Below are 22,349 nucleotides of genomic sequence, written 5' to 3' on the forward strand. Positions count from 1 at the left end.
GCACTCTTTAAATAATCTCGCCAGACAGATAATGCACTCCTATTCAATAGTCCTTAATCTTGTTTTCTTGTTGTACCGCAACAGTGCATCCTGAAAGTAGTTGTAATCCCTTTGTATTCACTGACTGTTTAATGGAGGTTAATCCGAAAGAAGGGAAGTCTTTGCAACGCCTCCGGGCAGTTATTTCAGTCATTCTGGACTAAAGTCCTATCTACTTGAATAGGGAAAGACGGATATCTCTAAAATTACATGCCAAAATCACAATTGAACAACATATTTCTGACCAACAATTACATTTGTTTTTCTTATGCTCAAATTGTGCAACTTTATTTAAAGTCGTTTCAGGTACTGCGCATACCCACAGGTTGGCTGCATCCTAATTTGTGAACTCTTATCTATGCTGTACAATTTGTTAATTTATAGTTTGTGCATTTTCATCTTGAACAACTTGTCATATTGCAACACTTTGCAGCTTTTTCTAAGCGTGTTCCACCGTGTCGTTCTTCTTTTTGCCGATACTCTTTTCCATTCCACTGGTGCAGCATCTAAAAGGAATAATCGTGTCGTTTTGGACCTTTTCCTCTTGTCATCATCTCAACTGTTTAACCGTAAGTATTTTCCAGCGTGGGAAGCTGGGAAAAGTAGATCATCTCAGCTCAAGTGCAGCTCGCTTATGGTCAATGCTCAAATCCAAGACACACATATGCCACCATCACTAGGATCTTGTGTTGGTCAGTGATGGAGAATCTCCACGCGTCTGAAGGAACCAACCACATGCGATGACAGACCTAGACAGATGCTGCCCGGCTGTTCTGCTCCTAAAACCCATCATTTTCCAGCTCAGCTGGCAGAGCAGACAGAAGGGAGACCGTCGAGAGACTTGTTTTAGCTTTCGTGCTCCAAACAATGTGGCATTGGCATCCGTTTTAAAGAAACCTCATGAGAACTAAAACAGCCGGTTTGCCCATCACAGTTGCGCCTGCCACACAGCCCACATTATACACACTTGCACCATTGTATCCACTCTTTTTTATATAATTGTATTCGTCATATTATTTTATTCATGTGAATATGTAGCTTAAATATTCACACCTCCTACAATGCTTTGCTGCAACACTTCATAAGAGCTGTTTGGGGACGGGGTTGGCATCACCGCATAAGGCTTCACTTGGATACTCCGATCATGAGATGATAAACTGGTGTAGCCGAATGCACAGCACTCTATTAAAAATGTCAGAGTGATTAGTCTAGATGTGCGTTTTGTGCTGTAGTTACGCTCCAAGCATCAGGTCTGAGCCATGACGCTCCCTCACCGCAGTTCTCCGTTCGTTCCGACCCAGTCATTACTCAACATTAACTAATGGGTCGCACATCACAGCCCGTATGGCACGCTCACACGCAGACACCATCCTTCTCTGTGGAAACCAGGAGGGGAACGCAGCGAGGCGATTGGCTTAGTTAAACACGTATAAATATGATTAGAGGCCCTGAAGGACAGACTGTTATGAGAGGGAGAGATAGGGATGTTTGGCTCTGATAGACTCAAACTGTCTTTCAAGCAGCCAGTCGAGTGAGACCAACATATGTAAAACACGGCAAGGAAAGCAAGCAGCCAGCGGTAAGCTGTTTACATCTGATCCGTCTCCGCCCACGTCAGCTCAGCTCGGCCGGCTCTCTCGAGGTTTGGCTCCACGTGTTGCGATTAAGGCTCTTGCACTCTGAGAGTCGTTTATGAAATAGCGACTTCGGGTACCGTTTCTATTTGGAGTTGTTGTCAAATGCAGCATTTGGTCCCAGATCCGACCACTAAAGACTCCGCTCTCACACTTTGGAGTCCAGCCATTGTGCACAGCCTAGGCACAAGAAAACACGTTTTGTAGCTTTTCGTGTATGTGTTGGAGTGCGACTACGCTGTAGCTTTTTTGCTCTCCAGCTGTTTGGAGACTCGAGCCACAGCTCTGGAAATGTTTGACGATTCTGGATGTTCATCTCACGATTGTTGCAAAACACGAAAATAAGATCAGCTGAGCCGTGTAAACGGATTTAACTGGATTTTGGTAAACTAGCGGTAAGGGCCAGGGCTGCAAAGAGCCAGGACTGTTGCTTCAGATGTATTAAAAGAATAGTTCACACAAAAATCCTCATGTCACATTGATATCAAACTTCAAAATTTTAGCATATGATCATAATATAACAGTTAATAGTAAACAGTCGTAAAAGGACAAAAATAGTTTTTTGAATAGATTAATCGTTTTTTTTTTTTTTAGATCTAACCATCCAAGTCTTCTGAAGGCATTTTACATCTTGAAGCCACGATAAAGAAAATATGAATTTGATATCCCAAAACCAGTGTAATATATTAATGCATTATCCCAAAATTTCCAAGGATTTGTGAATACAGAGAAATTCCTTTTTTGAGCTTGTTGTGAAGTGTTATTGCAGTTATTCTCCATATGTGGAGATTCATTTTAACTGTACTGTTGTGCTACACATAACAGGTTGTAAACAGCATATAGGTAATGTTAATTTTTTGGTGTGACCTATCTCTTTAAATGCATGCACAGAGGATGAAGGGTAGGGCGAACCTACCGCAGACTGCGTGTAAAGACTCAGTATGACACACTGCGGTTTAGCCATCTCCATCTCAGCGCTAACTGTTCAGGCTTGTTTTCCTTTTCTTCTTTGTTTCTTGTCTTTGGAACTGCTACTAATTTAACCGAAGCTGCTATTGATATTGACCACATCCACCACCCATTTTCTCCCTTGTTGTTTATGTAGCCTGCCAAAAGTTAATACAAACGTTGCAGATAACATCGTTTTAAAGTTAGGGCTAGAAAAGTAATAAAATACATAAGAATAAGATGGACTATGTTGTTTATTATGAAGTGTCAGTGATGCGGTGAGAGTTGACCTAAATTGAATGTTTTTTTTTTTAGATATTTTGTTGGGTATAAAGGCAGTGGTAAAAGAAAAAGTTTCCTTAACTCTGCAGAAATTTCACTGGGTGGCTATGTACCACTATGGCCTTTATTTGTGGCTTGAAGTTGGAGAACAACAATTATATTAATTAAAAATTGTAGCGAAACACATTGTATTATACTAAATACACAAAATAACGTTGTTGTTTTTTTGCAATTAAATAGGTCAACTTTAAGCCATCTATCTTCCCATGGTTAAGCTTATTATAATTTAAAATAAAACCCTCTCTTCACAATTTTCCTTTTTTGCAAGTGATCCAGACTAATCTTACGAGAATTTGTACGTATTTTACAAGGTGGCTCAGAGAGTCATACAAAAACAAACGTACAATTATCATAAATATAAACGATAACGAAACCCCACCCCAAACCCCAACGTCACAGGGCAATAGCAAATCCTAAAAAAGTATAAAATTGGTGGTACAAATTAATATGAATTAAAGCTGCAGTGCATGGTTTTTGAAAAACATTTTGGAGTTCCAAAACACACTTGTAGCCAATCAGCAGTAAGGGGCGTGTCTTCTAACTGACATCATTGCCTGGGTTGCATACGTGTGGGGCGGGTCTATCAAAAGAAGATAATGGGGAAGGGGCGTGTTTGTTTAGGTGATTTCAAACACCAACGTTGGCTTTCAAAGATCATGCACCCCGCCTTTTAATACGAAATAGCCACCTCGTAAAATATGTACGAATTGCCATGAGATAGCTTGAGTGATCCATTACAGTTCAACATGGTTTTGTGCATTATTACAATAAAACCACTTGGGAGTGATGATATTTCACACTCAATTGAATTGAAGCGCATCACATCTGGATACTTTTACTCATTTTCAGTTCTGTTGCTTCTCTCTTTGTCTGTACAGCTTCCTTGTCAAACGGCCAGCTGAATGGATGTGGGTCTAAAGGAGGACGTAAGGAGGCCGGTTCACATTCTGGAGCCACAAATGGAGGCAGCGAGTACTCTGAGGACTACCCGGTCAAAAAGAGGTATGTGACCCCCTTTCTTTTTCTCTCTCTCCCTCCTGGCTGGATAACTTGAGCTGAGGTAACACTTTTATACTAGCTGGAAAAAGGATGTGAAAGTATGAGAAAGGATGGCATTATTTGGAGGCAGTCAATCGGGAGTGTCGGTTTTGGAGATGTCAGCTGTTTGTTTTTTAACTTCCTCCGTTTCTGGCTTTGTTTAGCAGAAAATGACACTTTTGTATGAGCCTTGTTAATTCTCGTAGATAAATGCGGTCGTGGTTGTTGTTTAATGAGTCACTTGGTGAAACATTTTCTAATTAATAATTTTAATCATGAAAGTTAATATATCCATGGTGTACAGTACATAATTAACTCTTCAACATTTAATTTTGCAAGGTTTTGCAGTCTAATTGTGAATGCTCTGAAGAAAAGAGAGGTGGTTGCTCAGAGCAAAAGCACATTTGTTTTCAAGTGGTGCCTTTGAGTTTGGGAAGTGTTGTGAAAAAATAAGAAGTAGACTTTTTCAGTAGCAAACTCATAAATGAATGCAGCCAAAAAATCCATTTGTAATCGGATTGATGGCTTAATCGTATTAAAAAGCCTTCATGTAAACACCTTAATCAACACAAATGAGGTCTATCGGATGCAAATTTTGATCGTATTGAAAGGGGTCGTGTAGATCTGTGATCCGATCATCAGGAAATAAAGTATACATGTACAGAAACATGCACAGAACATGCAATAGCAAGGCGATGGCAACACACACATTATAAGGTAATGGGGTCACGCACTGTACATTTTGCACCATTCATGTGTACGTTCATAACATTAGTCAACATTAAGCAATAAAATAGCATCATGCTTTTCGAAATTGTGTTTTCGTTGCCTATGTCTGAAAACTTCTGAAAACAACTTTCTCCAACTCAGATTTGACTTTTACAGTTATCTAGAGATTAAGTGTGAACTCGACGAGAGATGCTGTGTGCAGCGTTGCGTTGCCAAGTCCTCTGCTTTTTTTCAGATTTGGGATACTGTTTAACTGTTTCCAAGAGTTCCACATGTCATTGGTATGCTTTTGGGCTAGTTTTGATTTGTGCAGTTGGGATGGTTTTGATAGGTGAATCTGGCAACCCTGGCTTTGCGCTTGTTTGGTGTGGATTATATAGAATGTCCATGGAAACAAACATTTTAACCTTCAAACCTTCGGATTGACAAAATTTTGTTCATGTAAACATAGCCACTGAGATGTGATGCGTTTTTAGGGTTCACCATAGAACGGCATTTACAATTTAGTTGACCTTGTTGGGTTTGGATGCAGCGAAGCGAGTGAATTCGTTTTATCTGATTTTTTTTCTTTTTTGTTGAGGGCTTGGATTGATTAAAGTTCACCTGAAAATCAAAATTTGTTTACTCGCCTTCATCTTGTTTCAGCCCGGTGTGGCTTTCTTCTGTGAAAAATGAGACTCTTTGAAGAATATATTGGTCACTCTCTATCATGCAGTTATAACGAATGGAGACTGCAGCTTTCAAGCTTTAAAAAGAATGTTAACGCTATAAAAGCATTACAAAATATTTCCTGAAACACAAAATATATATTCCAAGAAGGAATGCAATCGTTGTAAAGCAGGTAAAATTTAGGTACTTAATTAAAAAAAGTATGCACAAAATTTTAAATAGTGGAATTAGTTTTTAAAACAACCAAAGCGATGGTCATTTAAAATGTTGCTTTTGAAAATCTTTCTACTGTGTAGGTAAAACTATAATGCTGAACCTCCCCAGATTGTTTCTCTACCCTAAACTTTCACTGGGACTTGGGGTGTGTACTCAATATAAATGTGGCTGATTATTCATTCAATGATTAAGATGAATGGCAGTGAGAACAGACCTGATAAGGGGCGTGTATACATTACAGCCTACGCACTGCCGCCTCACTGCAGTATATATTCTGTCTGCTTAATATCCATAATAACAAAATATATAGAGCAGTAAGCTGCAAGCTTGCATAAAACCCTCAGCATCCCATAATGCATTGCGGTATCGTCCATATCCATCATTTTTGCTGGGTAGTGAGCCGTGTTAGCCGTTTCCCAAACACATTATTTCTGTTTCTAAACTTAAAGTGCTGACATCCTCCAAATATGAAGGCAGGTCTGCAGTGTATGCCTCCAGAATTATGCTGTCTTCTAAGGGGCTTTTTACACCTGGTCACTTCATGTGTTTCTCTGATCGGATAGCTATTTGATTTGTTATAACTGTTCGATTGGCCACATAAATACGCCTTGGCAAAACTGATAGGAATCCGATCTTATACTCTTGTGCAAAATGCAAATACACTATTCATTACTCCGCCTTAAAAAAATGAAGACGACACTTATACAACAAAAGGCAGCACTTACTATATGTTGGACTGTATGTTGGGCAGGGGATGTGCATCTGAGCATGCAGTACAGAGCTGCAGGAGAGTGACGCGCGGTGATTTAACGTACAGGTCCATGACAAGGAAAAGCGTTCCCAAAACTGTTTAATTTCTTTGTTTAATATCATTCGAGTTTGTCATTGGACTTTTTTATTGGTTCTAGAAAGCTTCTTCCTGCTGTAGTCGCTTCATAAAGCAATAAGCCTGTCATCTTTGTTTGTTTGCCTCTTTGTCGGCTAACTTCTGGGTGACGTGTTTATGTTTGGGAGGAGTTATGCGCTGACGTGGTGTCATCAACCAGATGTATTTACACTTGTCCAGTTTCGTCTGAAATGCGTCCCAGACCACCTTCTGAAGTGGTTTGAGCGATCTGATTTAAATCAGTCTCGAAAACATTACAGAGGGCATTTTTTACGCCTGCTTTTTATACGAGAAAACTCATGAAGTGACCAGGTGTAAAAAGCCCCCAAGATGCCTTTCTAGGCAGTGGACAACCTCATAGTCAGCTCATCAGGTTTTGGACCAATCCTAATGTGTTTTTGAAGTCCTAATCCATACAAGAACCACCGTCTGAATCAATCTCTTAGATGTGTGTTACTTATTTTTAAGTCCCTCTTATGCAGGGATTTGACTTTGATCTGCATGTATGGTCACACTCAATCCCACAGTATTCACGAAGATGGGGCGGCATTAGTGAACACCTATTCATCAGGCTCACTGTGTTTAATGACACAACTTTCATGGCTTTCCATAAACCCCCTCACAGGCGCACTTGCGTGGGCCCGCTGAAGAGGCTTTTCTTCATCTGAATTAATCCCACCACCGGCTTCAGGGGAACAAAACATCTCCGAGCACAGACGCCGCATCAAAGACGACACTGCCCGGTGCCTACCACAAACACAGCAGCACCGCAGTGGCCAGACCCCAGCAGATGTCCGTTTTAACCCCCTCATGAAAAAAACCATTCAGACAGATTCACCAGGACCTTCTGTGTTGTTGCATGTGCACGGGCGGTGATCGGCGTGTAGCACCTGCCCCGGGTCTACCTGTCATTTAATACCCTGTTATAATTGTTAATCAGAGGTCCAGCCTGTTAAAACAGCTTTACACTGGGACATGGAGCGAGACAAAAAGATGCTAAAAGAGGAAAAAACTGAGTGGGGAAAGATTTAAATAAGCACAAAGGGTTAGAGAGCAGCAGATGCAATGGCGTCAGCAAAGCATGCTGGGATGCAGAGAGTTTTGCTTTGCCTTTTATTTACCTTGAGAAGTGTGGTCTGAAATGACTACTGAAATCGATAGTAAAAATTCTGTCAGCATTTTTGAACAATGGCTATAATATGAGGCACCAAAATACTACTGACTCTCAGCTGGACAACAAAAGAAAGCCAATGCATCATCAGTTAGACATCAGTCATGGGAAAAATTTCAAGGTATGGACTAGTGTTCCCCCCTGTGTTCCCTAACCACACCAGCAGTTTTTTTTTACCAAATCATGATGTATTTTTATTTTTTGGATGATCTGTTCCTTTAGCAGACTACTCCATGGCTAACGGTAATCTTTTTGGACCTTTGCATGCATTGAAAGTGTATTTGTGTGTGCGCCGAACAACTTTTTGGACATCTGCTACCCACATAAGATGGTAATAAGGAGCCCGATTGAGGCGGTGCCAACGTCTCTCACACCTGGCCTCCAATAAACCAACAAGAAAGGGAGGGATAGCGAACAAGACAGGGGCACAGGTGCAGGGGCTGGCCAGGTTGCAGGGGGAGGGATGTGGAAATCCATTTGGGAGTAGACTGCTGTTTGCATTCCCAGGATCGGGATACAGAGAGGGCTCGCTCCGAGATTCAGAGTTCTGCCAAATGTCAGTCCGGTAACATCCCACCCCTCCTTTAAAATCGCAGCGGCCAGACTTTCTAAATACACCCAGACAGCACAAGGAGGCACCAAATGCGGCAGGAATTGAAAAGGGCTTTCTTCATGTTTGTCTGTAGTAACGGCACGGTCGCTGCCAGATCTCTTGTGTTAAGCCAATTCCGCCTTTAGACGTTGGGTCTTCTGTATCTGGCTGTGACCTGTAAGTCGTGTTGGAACTGGAAGAACTGCTATGTGGTGTGTTTTATTTCTATTTAATTTAGCATAAAGGCTTAAGTGTACTCCATTTTTAGGGTCCACGTACAGTTCGCGTGATGCAATTTTCCTCATCAGAAAATGTAATCACCTCCAAATATATACATACACTGTACGTGCAATCCGCGCATGTGCCTACAGAAAAATGTAGTATGTAGCCCGGGAGATGCATTGCATTTTGTCGCAATGTGCGTGCGTCAAATGTCTGTGTACATGTATGAGTCAAATAAACTTAAATACATTTTGCAAGGCTGTGCATTCGACATTTGCGTACACGTAAAAACAGACTATACTCCGCACTTAAGCCTGTCACTGACCCACAGCAATTCATTTCGCAATTGGGTTAGTCAATCGAACTTAGATTTAATAGGTCTCTCTCTCTTTCTTCCTCTCTCTCTCTTCCACTTTAAATGCATCCTATTCATCCGGACACAGGCCATCACCGATACCGTGCATGCGGCTCCATAATAGCATATTGATTTTCCTCTAAATATCCTGGCTGCACTACATACCACACAATCCAGTGTGATGCTATGGCAGATCAATGTCAGCAGAGAGCGGGCTGATTAGACATGATTGTAGCCGTGACTCATGTTTTCAGAAACCTACGGAGAGGTGTAGCGTGAGAAGAGGAATCTCAGGTAGGCCGCCTGGCTCCAAACTCCGGTTGATTCAGAAGGCAGGAATGTCCCGTGTTTGAGAACCTCGGGTTGAGGTATTTGCTCACCAGACAATTGTGGCTACCGATTGGTTGTGCCTGGATGAGTGGGAACAGTGGGTCATAATCTCGGCTGCTGTATGTTAGGGCACGTTATATTTGTTACTGATAACACCCGATAAGAAGTAAATTCACCTCGGTTTGTGTATACATTTGGTTATATACATCTTTTATTCCCTTAATGCTTCTTCTGTATATGCACTAATGCTTTTTTGACCGCTCTTAAACTCTTTGCCAACATTGAATGGCAGCCATGCTCCATTAGCTCTGTTTTGGCCTGTGAGTTATGCATGTTGCTCTAAGCCCTTTTTTCTGGGCTATCCTTTAATGTATTAGTATAATTACTTATTTTTTGAAAAAGCGATGCCTCCTGACCTATATGTACATTCCATAAGATGTAATTTTCCTTTCATCACTGCATTAAATCAAGCTTAATGTAGCAGCTAAAAGTGTGTTTTGGCTGGTCCGCAGTCAGTGCCGCTCAATGCTGCACAAACCGCACTTACCGTGTGCAATAAACAAGCATGTCCACCCAGAGTTTAAGAACCACTGCCTTAATCGACCCGACTGATGTTGATTGGATGGAAATTTCGAAAGGGGTGAAATTAAACGGCCGGTGTAAACTGATCTGTGATCCAACCATCTGGAGAAATTACGCATGTAAACTTGTGAATCGTAGTATTTTCGCAATCTGATCCAAAAATACCATTCGCACATGTGCGGTGGAATGTGTTTAAGTCCAGATCTTATATTTACGAATCACGCAACAACAAAGATTGCCAATACAAATTATTAGGTGATGCACTGTACATTCTGCAGGGTACTTCCATAACACTAGATAAAACGATAAAATAGCGTTGTGCTATTTGATGATAATACATTTTTTTGCAGTTCCGTAGGCTATGCGTAGGTTTTCGTACTTTTGCGTCATTGTTCGCGTCAACGTGCAATTACACATGCAGACCTCTAGTAGGTAGTATCCACACGTATAACAACAATGCAACAGCCAAAAAAGCAGCAGCTTGGCCAGTAAACCCACAAACAAAGAAGCAACAGCTTCTTGTGTATGATTTGAGAAGACCAGTAGTGATGGAGGTAAATAATCAGTGACTTTTGTTGTAGTTTGAGTTAAATCACTCTCCAACTTGGCCCATCTAGTGGACCAATCACAGCGTTTACAGTCCGATTAGAACGGAAATTATGGCAGGGTGCGCATCAGGCTACGCACAGCCTATGCATAACCTACGGCGTAGAACCTACTCACGACTATAAATTACACTTAAGGCACACTCACAGTATCCCAACCGCACATGGGTGCGTTTGACCCCCAAAGCCTGGTTCGTTTGACTTGAGTGGTGGCTCTGTACCGCCCCCAGGGGTGGTTTGGTTAATCGTGCCCTGGCCGACTTGTAGAGGTGGGATCGAGCGCAGTTTACTTGGGCTCAGGTGCGGAACGCACAATGTGATCGCAAATCACGCCGGAGCGCGATTCAAAAGGAGAATTGCGTGGCCAATCACCTTCATCTGCCTTTGTAAAAACCTTCTGATGCTCGCAGCAGGGTTACGTTAATATCTGAGCTGCTGGGTCACGGTTTGGTTTGGATAGTGTGAGTGCGCCCTTAAGTGTGCCCGTGGGTATAAAAATGACTTAGCACTGCAATCCCAGCATTCACAAGGAATTCCAACACCAACTGTGTTTGATGACAAATGTAAGATGTCCCTGTACTCTGTGGTTAACATTACCTACAGTCAAGCTCTAATGTGGCACATTTACGTTTGGCGGACATTTGTGTTCCTTGGGAATTGAACCCACAACCTCTTGCACTGCTCCAGCAATTGATCTGCAGGAGCACCTAGTGAATTGTGGTGCCTGGATCAAGACTTTTTTAAACAAAATTGACAAAACTACACATCACATTTATCCTTGATATTAGATTTATCTTACCCCTACATGTCATACAATGTCTTTTTGCATGTACCTTTATATAAGTGGGCAGTTCTTGGCCAGAATTGGCTGCAAATTGGATCTGATTTTATGCACACAGTTAAAGTCTGGCACTGCAAGGCTAGAGATGATCCAGCAGAAATCACTTCGGGTCGGATTTGTGCATGAAATGTTAATCTCATGACTGGCTGTCAGCTTCCTTGTCCTCTCTATCCACATTTGTTGCCTTGAAATGCTTTCGCAGTGCAGTGTGATGCCTGAAAGAGATTGACAGTATTTGGGAGCATCAGTTTGGCATCACGCACGAGCAGCAGACGGATGTGTTAAGACGGAGAGGAGGGTGGCGTGGGTTCTCAGAGTCTGGATCAGTGCCAGTCTGGACCACCTGTCTGAGCTCAGACTGGCTGCTCTATTGTCAAACCACACCGGCTGGGTTAAGTTGCAGTCCTATATAAAGAGTGACAGACATCTTAAATAGAGACATGGGATTTAGTCTGGGATTTTTATAGGGGTACTGCTCTCTCTCTGTCTCCTCTACGGCCTCTGCAGCTCATGCTTTCTATTATGTAACAAAAGCGCTTGGTTGCCTTTAATAAAATCAGGTCCAAATTGGATTAAGTGTGTAGACTGCCACGCTGGTATTGTCTGGCTTGTGGATAGCCGTCATACTGCAGGAACTTTATAGTATACATTTACAGAGTGACTGGGAAGGTAATAAATACTTCATGGGCACCATAAGTCATGTAAACACACTCGTGTTTAGATTTAAAGCTACTGCGAGCCAAGCGTAAGCCTGTAAATACGTTTACGGCAGACATGAAAATTTTGTTGGTTTTGTTGTGGCTCTTTGCTGGTATAAATGACAGAATTCATTATCAGTTAAGTTCTGCTCTCATTTATTTACTGTTTAAAATTTGATGCTAGCTCATATATGACTTGTATGTTTAATGTTTATTCATTGTGCAAATTTTGCTTTAGATATGACATTTCCAAGTGAAACTAGTATTCAAGAAGAAAAATGTGTAGGGCGGGGCTTGATGCAATTCAAAAGGAGTTCATTGGATGGTGAAAATCACTCTCTTTTTTTGACAGTTTCTTGGAGGGCAGAGCTTGATTTTATAAGGAGTTGATTGGTTGTTGAAAAGCACTTTTTTGACAGTTTCTTGAAGGGCGGGGCTTGATTTTATTCCTAAGGAGTTGATTGGATGTGGAAAAGCATTCTTTGTATGACAGTTTCTTGGAGGGTAGGGCTTGATTTTATTCCTAAAGAGTAGAGTTGATTGGATGTGAAAGGCCTTCTTTTATGATAGTTCCTTGATGGGTGGGGTTTATTTTGTTCATAAGGAGTTGATTGGATGTGGAAAAGCCCTCTTTTATGATAGTTTCTTGGAGGGCGTTGCTTCGTTTTATTCTTAAGGAGTTGATTGGATGGTGAGAATGTTTTGACAGTTTCTAGGAAGGCAGAGCTTGATTTTGTAAGGAGTTGATTGGTTGTTGAAAAGCACTTTTTAACTGTTTAATTGGAGGGTGGGGCTTGACTTTATTCCTAAGGAATTGATTGGATGTGGAAAAGCCCTCTTTTATCATAGTTTCTTGAAGGACTGGGCTTATTTTATATATAAGAAGTTGATTGGATGTTGAAAAGCACTCGTTTTATGACGAGGGTGTGGCTTCATTTGATTCATAAGGAGTTGATTGGAGCATGAAAAACACTCTTTTTATGACAGTTTCTTAAAAGGTGGGGCTTGATTTTATTCATAAGAAATTGATTCATGGGGGTGAAAAGCACTCTTTTTATGACAGTTTTTTGGAAGGTTGGGCTTGATTTTATTTATACAGTATAGTAAATTCGATTGTGAAATGTACTTTCTTTATGACAATTTCTTGGAGGGTGGGGCTTGATTTTATTCATAAGAGTTGATTGGATGGTAAGAAACATTCCTTTATGACAGTTTTTGGTGGGGGGAGCTTGTTTTTACTCATAAGGAGTTAATTGGAGGGTAAAATGCTTTTTTATGACAATGTCTTCTTTGTTAAATGTTTACCATTGATACCGTTTGGGTATCCTTAGTAGGGATGCATAATGAATAATCGCGAATTATCTATAGCAGAATAAAAGTTTTTGTTTACATCATATATATTATGTGTGTGAATTGTGTATAATAATTATGTAAATAGATATGCACACATGCATGCATAATTTTAAGAAAAAAAATATATTTATATATTAAGTGTTTATATTTATATAAAATATAAAGTATACATAAATAAACAAATGTATGACTTTTTTTTTTAAATGTAACTCTAATGCTACGTACACACCAAATGCGGGGCATCGTGTTACTCGCTCTAGATTACTCGCGGGATTTAACTTCGTGTCATGTTAAATTTTCGTTTGGGTTGATTATTTTCAGCTTGGGTGAAGACGCGTTTGAGGCCAATAGTGCGTGTTTTCGCGGCAAACGTGTGCCACCCATATCGCATCATTTGCATTGACTTTGTATGTAATCTACTTGTGCAAATCGTTGAACTCGCGTCTGGTGTGAACCGACAGTAAGTGTTCAGGATTGTATTTGTGAGCTCAATGACCCCACTGCCCTCTGTTCATCTGACAAATGGTCTGATATACAATTGCAGAGTGGTCAGGCAAGGGGTTAAAGGTCAGTATAATATCGAACCATCTTCCTTATATCCTGACCAGAGACTTTAACTCAAACAGACAGAGAAACAATAAGAAATTAGCTGCAGTTTATTTGAAGGCCAAAAGTTTATTCTAAAAGCCCTCCTTAGGGACAGATGTCGAAATCCCATTCATTTGTTCTGGAGTCAGATAGCATCTCTCAACACTGTTTACTGAATCAGTGTCTCCGCTCTCTGTAATCTCCCAGGGAAACAGTTTACAAACTGGATCTGATTTAGTTAATGTTGAAAATAACATGGCATCAAAATCAAGCCTATTTTCTTAATAAAAGCGCCTGCAACTTATTCACCGGCGCATGTTTTACTTAAGAAAAAGCATGTTTGTTTTCATAATCCTCTGTTTAAATGTAATAACTTGCTGTGCCTCGGAAATTAAAATTATGTTAACCAATAATATCATATTTTAAAACATTTCTGTATCCAATCAAACCCTGGCTTGATGAATGAAATCAAGTCCCTCTATGATACTTTCCACTAAATATCCATATAAGTTAAATGCATTGCAAAACATTTGTAATATTGTCCTTAAGTTTCTGGCATATCTAAATAACAAATTAGATCTGCATATATAGGTGGGACATTTAATTATCATGCAACAGTTAGTTAGTTGGCAGTGATGTTCAGTGAATACTGAATACATTTACATTCAGCATTTACTTTTATGCAAACGAAGTACAGTGCAGTCAAGCTATGCATTTTATCCGTATGTGCCTTCGGAATCGAACCAAAAGAGAGGTGTTATCTTTATGTTCGCTCTTGTATGTAACGTGGGGAGTACCTAAACATTCTGTCATTTGTAAATGTGCATTAAAACATTTTTAGTGTAGCATACTGTACGTATCTGAAGTACGCAACTGTTCCTGTTTTATTTTTCGTTTTTCGGCACTTTTGCATCGTCAGCGTTTTGTAGCGATTATCATTTCAGAGCCATTTATAAGATGCGACTCATGAATGACCCAGAATCGGACTTTTCACTGCGTTGTTTTGGCTGCTGATAGCTGCTCGGCACATGTGCGTCTGGCTCCTCACCGTCCTCTCCGTGCCAACTGCTCCGCTCTGGCAGGGGCTGCTGGGAGACTTGATCAGGACCATGTGGCCCATCTGGAGCTGTTTAGCTTTAGCGGAGAAAGAGGAGAGATGGATTTTGCATGTGTATGAGAGTAAAAAGTGGTAGACTTTACTAAAAAACAGGCTGTTATCTGTATCAATCATTTAAATCGTTGTCTCTTTTTACTGTAGTCTGTCTGGGGACATGGTAAGAATTGTTTTTTAATATGAATGGACCACCTCACCTTATTCTTTTCCTTAGATAATACAGTAAAGTGATTGGATTACCTCGATTCGGTACTGACGTTGACATCCATAAGATACTTGGTTTTATAAATGTCATGCTTTTGTTTCGTGTTTGATATTTCTTTACGTTTTAATTGATAGCTGGTTTGTGTTCGTGTCCTTCCAGTTTTACTGAAGCTTAAAGCTCGAGCAGCTGCATGTGATGGAAGATGGATTTACTGATTATAGAATGTGTACTGATCAGACTTCAGCGAGTGACTCTGAGTAAACTACATTAGAGATTACAGTCAATCTCCAGTGCTTGTTTAGCTCTGAAAACACAAATCAAATAGATGGCATACTAGACAAACACAGCAGAGCAGTTTAGCGTATGCTGAATATTATGAAATCGTGTTATGCTTTCGTTTCGTTGGCTGGTCATTACAGCATGGTACAGTTGACACGGGAAACGAATTTCAAAGATTAAAGGATCTGCAAGATAAGTAAAGTTTAAGGCATGGGAAGTTACAGTTTATATCACCAAAAATAATACAAGGAGAAACTTTTATCCAAAGCGACTTAAGTGTGATTTATACTTCTGTGTAGGATCTGTGCCGTAATCTCTACGCTGTATGTTATGTGTCAGTTTACATTTATACTTCTGTGTTGTTGTTCGCGTCAACGTGCAGTTACATATGACCTGACGTGAGGGATTCTAGCAGACCAATCACAGTGCTTGCAGAACTGACGTGTTATATTTTTGGAAAGGTGCGCGTCAGTATACGGCGTAGGGTCCGCGTCTGTGGGTAGGCCATGGCGTAAAATCAAAGCAGAAGTATGTATTGGGCTTTAAAGTGCATTCAAGCTATTAGGGCTGGGAAACGATTAATCGCGACTAATCGTTTGCAGAATAAAAGTTTTTGTTTACATCATATATATGTGTGTACTGTGTATAATAATTATGTATATATAAATACACACAGATGCAAGTATATATTTAAGAAATTAATTAAATATGCAAGACATTTTTATATTGAAATATCATTTATATTTTATATAATTATATGACTTAATATAAAAATATTTTTTTCCTTAAAATTATACTTGCATCTGTGTTTATTTATATATACATAATTATTATACACAGTACACACATATATATGATGTAAACAAAAACTTTTAGTCTGCAAACGATTAGTCGCAATTAATTGTTTCCCAGCCCTACAAGGTATACAATTTATCAGTATGTCTTCCCTGAAATTGAACCCATGTCCTTTGTGCTACTAAGTGAGCTACAGAAAAATTCTTGTCAGTGCACTTTGCTACAAAAACTATTCACCCGAGTGCGTTTTACCAACACAGTGAGAATTTTTCCACAATTATACAGTATATTTTTCTTAAATAGCGTTTTATTTTTTGCATTTTATTCTGACAATGAAATTACTATGAGAAGACAAAAAACAACTCAGACAAAATAGTTTTGGTCTGGAAAATTGTTGACTTTAAAACTGCTTCAACGGGGTACAGTATGGCCCTTATTTAAACTATTATAGTTATTATTACTATCAACATATAAACAACAGATGCTGTTGTGTTTGACCGTTTATATTTTTACTACAGTTTTACAGTGTTTGGCTATATAAAGGTTGCTCTCCTCATTGCGCACCCACCCCTAAAAATTGCCTCCGTTAACGTGCATGTGACGATAAATGGTTCCGCTTAAATCTGTGTCGAACACAAAGGGTTTTCATACGCCTCCTCCCTCCTGAAACTCAAATATCTCTGCCCCTGGGGTCTATCAGTGCCTGCCCTCTCCTCACGGCTCCATCTATCTCTCTCCTGCGATCATTCATCTCACTCTCCCTCCCCGTGAGCTTCTCCTCTGCTCTGCTCATCTGATCCGTGGAGAGCCAGAGCCTGCTGCTGAGATTAGGATTGACTCCAGCCGCTCTGGAATGCTTTGATGCTCCGGGCGCCGGGGGGAGGTGCTGACACCAAAGGGGTCGTCACATTTACTTCTGGCGCCGACAATGTGCTTTTGTTTGCGGAAGCCCTCTGACTCCTCCTCCTGTTCGGCACGATTTGGTGCTCTTTTAGGGGAACGTCATTCCTCTTTCAAAACAATCGCACACGCTGGAGAGCATTAAAGCACTCGTTGGAGGCCCGGAGCTTGCGGCACTCATGTTGATTTATCTCCCCGCTGGGCTCTCGTGGATTTGGAGAGGGATCGTTTTACTGAAGATATCACACAAAACCAGCAGAGATCATAGAATATGTCTGGTGGTCGCTCACAGCTCATCTGTGTTCCAACTGCTGGTGAAGGTTGGGATGGCTTTTGGTAATCAATGTGCCCACATGCCTCCATCATATTCATTCATGTGTTCCAGTAACATACACTTTGCTATCTTGTCTTGTTCACTTCAGCTTCCAACAGCTGTTGCTTGTAAAGCAAGGTAACACAAAGGTTACTAAAGCACATTCAATCACTGGCCGCCTTCTCCTCTCCTAACCCTCCATTAAGCCCCATAGATCCAGCTGCTGTGAGCCAGTGGACACCCCAGCTCCCCACTCTCGCCTCTGTCCTGAAAGCCAATCAATGTCCCAAAAGCCCCACATGTAACATCAGAGCGGGGCGTGCTTTAAAGGGTAAGGCAGAAGGATTAGAGAAGGATAAATCAGGACATCCTGCCATAATCCCTCCCTCCATGCCTTCCCAGCAGGTGCTAGACTCTCGCTGTTTTCTTTCCACTGACTGGCCCTTCACTTTTTCACTCTCTAGATATTGGCCAGCTGGCCAAACTCCAAAAAGCCTAATTCCATCTTTGACCTCTTCTCTATATTGCAACTTGCATTGAAAGGGGAGGGAGAATTGGAGACAGATACATTGGAGTTGGATGTATATGCCATAAACCTATCAGAGTCATCTCTGTTTATACGGTCTGCTCTCTGAGAGGTTAAACAGAAATCAATCCAGGGTGTACCTTTGAAACCTGACCTCACTCACTGTTCTTCATCACGTTTTTTGGCTATCGTCATCTAAATGGTAACAAGATCAGAGCCCCAGTTCCTGGACTGACCCCATTGTGGTATTTATCAGCTGTAAATTATGCATGAGCCTCTTGTTAAAAGACCGGCGTTGTAAGGGAACCCATATCTATCCCATTAAGGAGTGTACAGGCTGGGGCTATAGCATTGCATCGTCTCTCACCCACCGAGGAAGGGTAAGACCAACAGTACAGGAATGCCTGGATTGATCAATCTCATGGCTCCTGTTTACCCATCCTGTCTGGAAGGATGTGGTTGGGTTCCATTTGCACTCTCCATCACTCATGGTGCAATTTACCGACCCTTCATGGAGAAATACAGAAGGTATGAAATTTACCCCACTTTCTTGGTTCGGCACAGGAAGCATGAAGACCTGAGGTATATTGTAAAGCCCAACTTCATTTTAAGTGCACCAGTCATTTGAAAAGACTGTAACTGGGACAATCACAACTCCTGCGGTAAGTCCTAATGCTGCGTTTACACCAACCGTGTTTCAGACGTTAAAATTGCGTCTACGGTGCCTAGTTTGCCGCTTGAACAGTTTGAATGCATTTGCGCGTGTAGAGCGAGGTAGACGCGCAGAAAAAGCAAGCATTTGACGCGTGCCATAGGCAAAATCCGCTTCTTGTCGGAGGGGGAAAGGGCTATGCGGTTGTCTGTTTGCAAGATGACTGATGTTGATTGTGCATTTATCGAGAGAGTTACCGGTTTGTATTTGGTAACCTTACTATAGGGAGAAAATAAGCAGCGCGGGTCGATAAACGTCATGTGACTCAAAAGTGAAATGTGTATTACAACTTACCAGGTTGCCCAATGTCCTCACTGACACTCTTCCAAGCAAGGTCCTTTTTATTCCTGTGTCCTCCATAGAAATAAGAACTTGTGTCGCATAGCTCCGGGTGACTGCTTACGGACAATATCAAGCATTCATTCATGTTAAAATGAGTGACTGCAGGCTGCCACCACAGCAGCAAGCAGGCTCCTGATTGGTTAACGCGGTAGGAAATTCCGCCAAAGTTCAAATTTTTCAACTCTGGCATCAGCCGCCAATTCGCGTCAAACGCAAAATGCACAAAAAGCACCATACGCGCGAACCAAACGCATGTACCAGACACGCGAATGAGGTGGAATAGCGTCTTCCGCGCAACGCCATACGCCTCATCTGCGACGCGTCTTCACATTGACTTAACATTGAAATCACTCGCGCTTCACGCCTCTACTGCGGTTGGTGTAAATGCAGCATAAGAAAATGTGGAGCACTTCCACACATTAACCTTGTTTTGAAACTTGGTAAGCTATCTTACTGCCTTCTGACTACATTTGCAGCTACCTATAATGTCTTTAAAGTTGCAAAATTGATCTAGTTAGTTTAGTAATTCGCTCTCTAATTGTACCATGTCATGCTTGCTATCGCAGAATGCACCTCTATATCTATGCCACTGGTCATGCCAAGAAGTAGACCATTATGCACAGTAATAAAAAAAACAGGTACTGTAGCCTTTGAGATTCAAGCAGTCTATGAACCGCAATGTCCCTTATAGTTTTACTGGATCCTGTTTTCCCACAGCTGCAGCAAAATTAAGCATTTTGTTAGCTGCACTAACAAATTTAAAAGTAGCAATTCTCAGTACCTAACAGCGTGTTTAGGTTTATTATGAAAACCAGAACGAGGTAAGATTATTTACTTATTTTTGGCGAAGTAGGAATCCTCCCCTGGACAGTCTAAATGAGGTTGGACCTCGGCCTCAAACACATTAGCAATCAATAAATAACAGAACGGCTTGTTGGCTCATATGGACTCTGTTGTATTTCTAGCAGGGCCAGTTTTTTGCGTTTGTGTTTGTTGGCTGAAATCTCCACTCAGCTGTCAGCGATCCTCAGGCAGTCTACTTTAAAATGAACTTTTTGCCTGTGTAATATCCACTGATTAGTGTCAATGTTTGGGTGTGGAGCTACAGGCGCTGTTTAAAAAGATGATGCAGGGTTAGAGGGCGATTATATGTCAACTTGAAACGTAACTTGTTTTTAATCATGAGTCCATGTTGGTTTTTTCCTATGAAAAATTTAGTGGCCTTATTCTTGTTCTCTTCAGAATTTAACATTTTAGGAACAGTTTAGGAAAATTGAGTCATTAACTTACTTTCTTTCCGCTGTGGAACACAGATTGAGAATTTTGAAGAATTATTCTAGTTACACTTTTCCATGTACTCTACTGTACGGTACTGTACTGTAGTTGCAATGTAGTGAATGACGACTGAGGCTTTCAAGCATCCACAAGCACCATGATTGCATTATAAAAAGTATGTTGTAGAAAAAGTCTGTCTTCTAAAGCCACGGTAAATTTGTCTGAATTTTAAGTTATTTTTTAATGGTCCTGCTATATATATTGCGCAATATAACATGTGTTCATGTTTCACGTCTAAAAGAACACATTATTTTTCTCACAATTTACTTATCTGTATAGCACTGTTTTCACTGTCCTCAATGCGGGCTGATGCGGGCTGAACCTCATTTAGACAGTCCAGGGGAGGATTCCTACTTCGCAAAAAATAAGTAAATAATCTTACCTCGTTCTGGTTTTCATAATAAACCTAAACACGCTGTTAGGTACTGAGAAGCACAGGTGCTTCACCGGTGCTATATGGCACTAAAACGGTTCTTCTATGATTACGAGCAAAGAACCACTTTTGGTGCTATATAGCACCGCTTGTTTTTAGAGTGTATGGGTTAAAGTTTTCAAAACAATTCCCCCTAGTGTACTACTAAAACACCAGATTCACTGCACTTCAATATACATTGTTATGCCACCCAGACCGACCAAGTAATTGTATAATTTTTACACTGTAAAACAAAAAATCAGTTGTTCAGTAACTAGCCTCGAACTATGCCACGCCCCTCTCAAATTGAGAGGTACATGGTACAAAATTGAGCTTGAAGTCTTCACGTGTGTGACCAGCATTGGAAAAAAAATATCCATACTAATATTTTCCGCATAATGTTGAAGTTTTTCCTCATTTTAATTTCCAGATATTAAAGATGTGGAAAGAGACAATTCTTCCTCCAGAACTGCGAGCATTTATTAGAGATGCCATTGCAGCTTCGCCAAAGCTGCCGGAGGTTGTCAAGATGTCTCAGGAATAGACCTCTGATTGAATATAAGATTAATTTGTACAGAAGTGAATGATGTTTGTCTTTTACCCCCAAACCTCTCACTCATCCACCCCATCGTTCTTTGCAGGCAAACATGTTTGGCAGCAAACATCAGGCAAGACCGAAGGGAGTCAATGTGGGTAAAATGATGAAATGCAGCTGAAATGGAAAGTGCAGCACGTGTCTCTCCTGGCAGTTCGTGGAGGGTGGAGGAGTTATTAAAACATACGGTTTTGTACTGTTTTTAGTATTCCGTACCGTCACCCTTCCCGGGGAGAGAGTTGAAATGCAGAATCAGTGGCTTGCATGTCTTGAAAGGGAAAGCACGACGAATGAATATGTGGGAAGGATTGGCCTTGACAGTCTCCAATTTGATGTATCCTTAGCAGGGTTCTAAATTAACTTTTTTGACCACCAGCCAAAGTGGCTGGTAACTTTCTAAAGTTACCAGCCAATCAGCATTTCCACTAGCCAAATTTTTTCCGGTGAAAATAAGAGAAATTATGAGTGCCACTGAATGCAACAATGATTTTTTTTTTCTTTCGCGTGCATGAGACAATCCTGACAAAACATGACAACATTTTTGTGATGAAACATAAGATTTCTTCATTTCTCTGTCGATAGACATAAAGCTTTACTGGGGCACAGGCCCCCCATTTTTTGCTGACTTTTTTTGAAAGCCTGCTGTGTGCAAGTATACAATGTCCTTTGCTTAACCCACTATTCTACAGTGCAACAGTTACTGTGAAAGATTTATATGTATTTAATAATATTTAAGTATAATCTTCATCATACCTAACATTATTAACATGTTTGGAGGCATACATGGCAGAAAATGTTTGGTAATAATGACAGCAGAGAAATATTTTCTACATTATACAATGATAGCAATGATTAATAACTTATTTTTACAAGAATATTTTAAGAAACCAGTCATTTTATGACTGCTATACTAAATAATCTCAATCACAGTTACTGCTAACTGTTATGTAAGTTAGTGTCCTAGAGTTAAATATTAGTAAACT

At 40.7% G+C, this 22,349-nt stretch overlaps 1 protein-coding gene across 1 annotated transcript in view; it reads left to right on the forward strand.

The window, feature by feature from the left end:
* The window catches only part of jarid2b (jumonji and AT-rich interaction domain containing 2b), a 121,420-nt gene that overhangs the window by 60,863 nt on the left and 38,208 nt on the right, over nucleotides 1–22,349 (forward strand). The window contains exon 3 of the mRNA XM_065293595.2: nucleotides 3,842–3,965. Coding sequence (XP_065149667.1) covers nucleotides 3,842–3,965 — 124 coding nt within the window. The remainder of the gene's footprint in view (nucleotides 1–3,841; nucleotides 3,966–22,349) is intronic.

Source organism: Paramisgurnus dabryanus, chromosome 19 (assembly GCF_030506205.2).
Source record: "Paramisgurnus dabryanus chromosome 19, PD_genome_1.1, whole genome shotgun sequence".
In the NCBI taxonomy this organism is placed as follows: Eukaryota; Metazoa; Chordata; class Actinopteri; order Cypriniformes; family Cobitidae; genus Paramisgurnus; species Paramisgurnus dabryanus.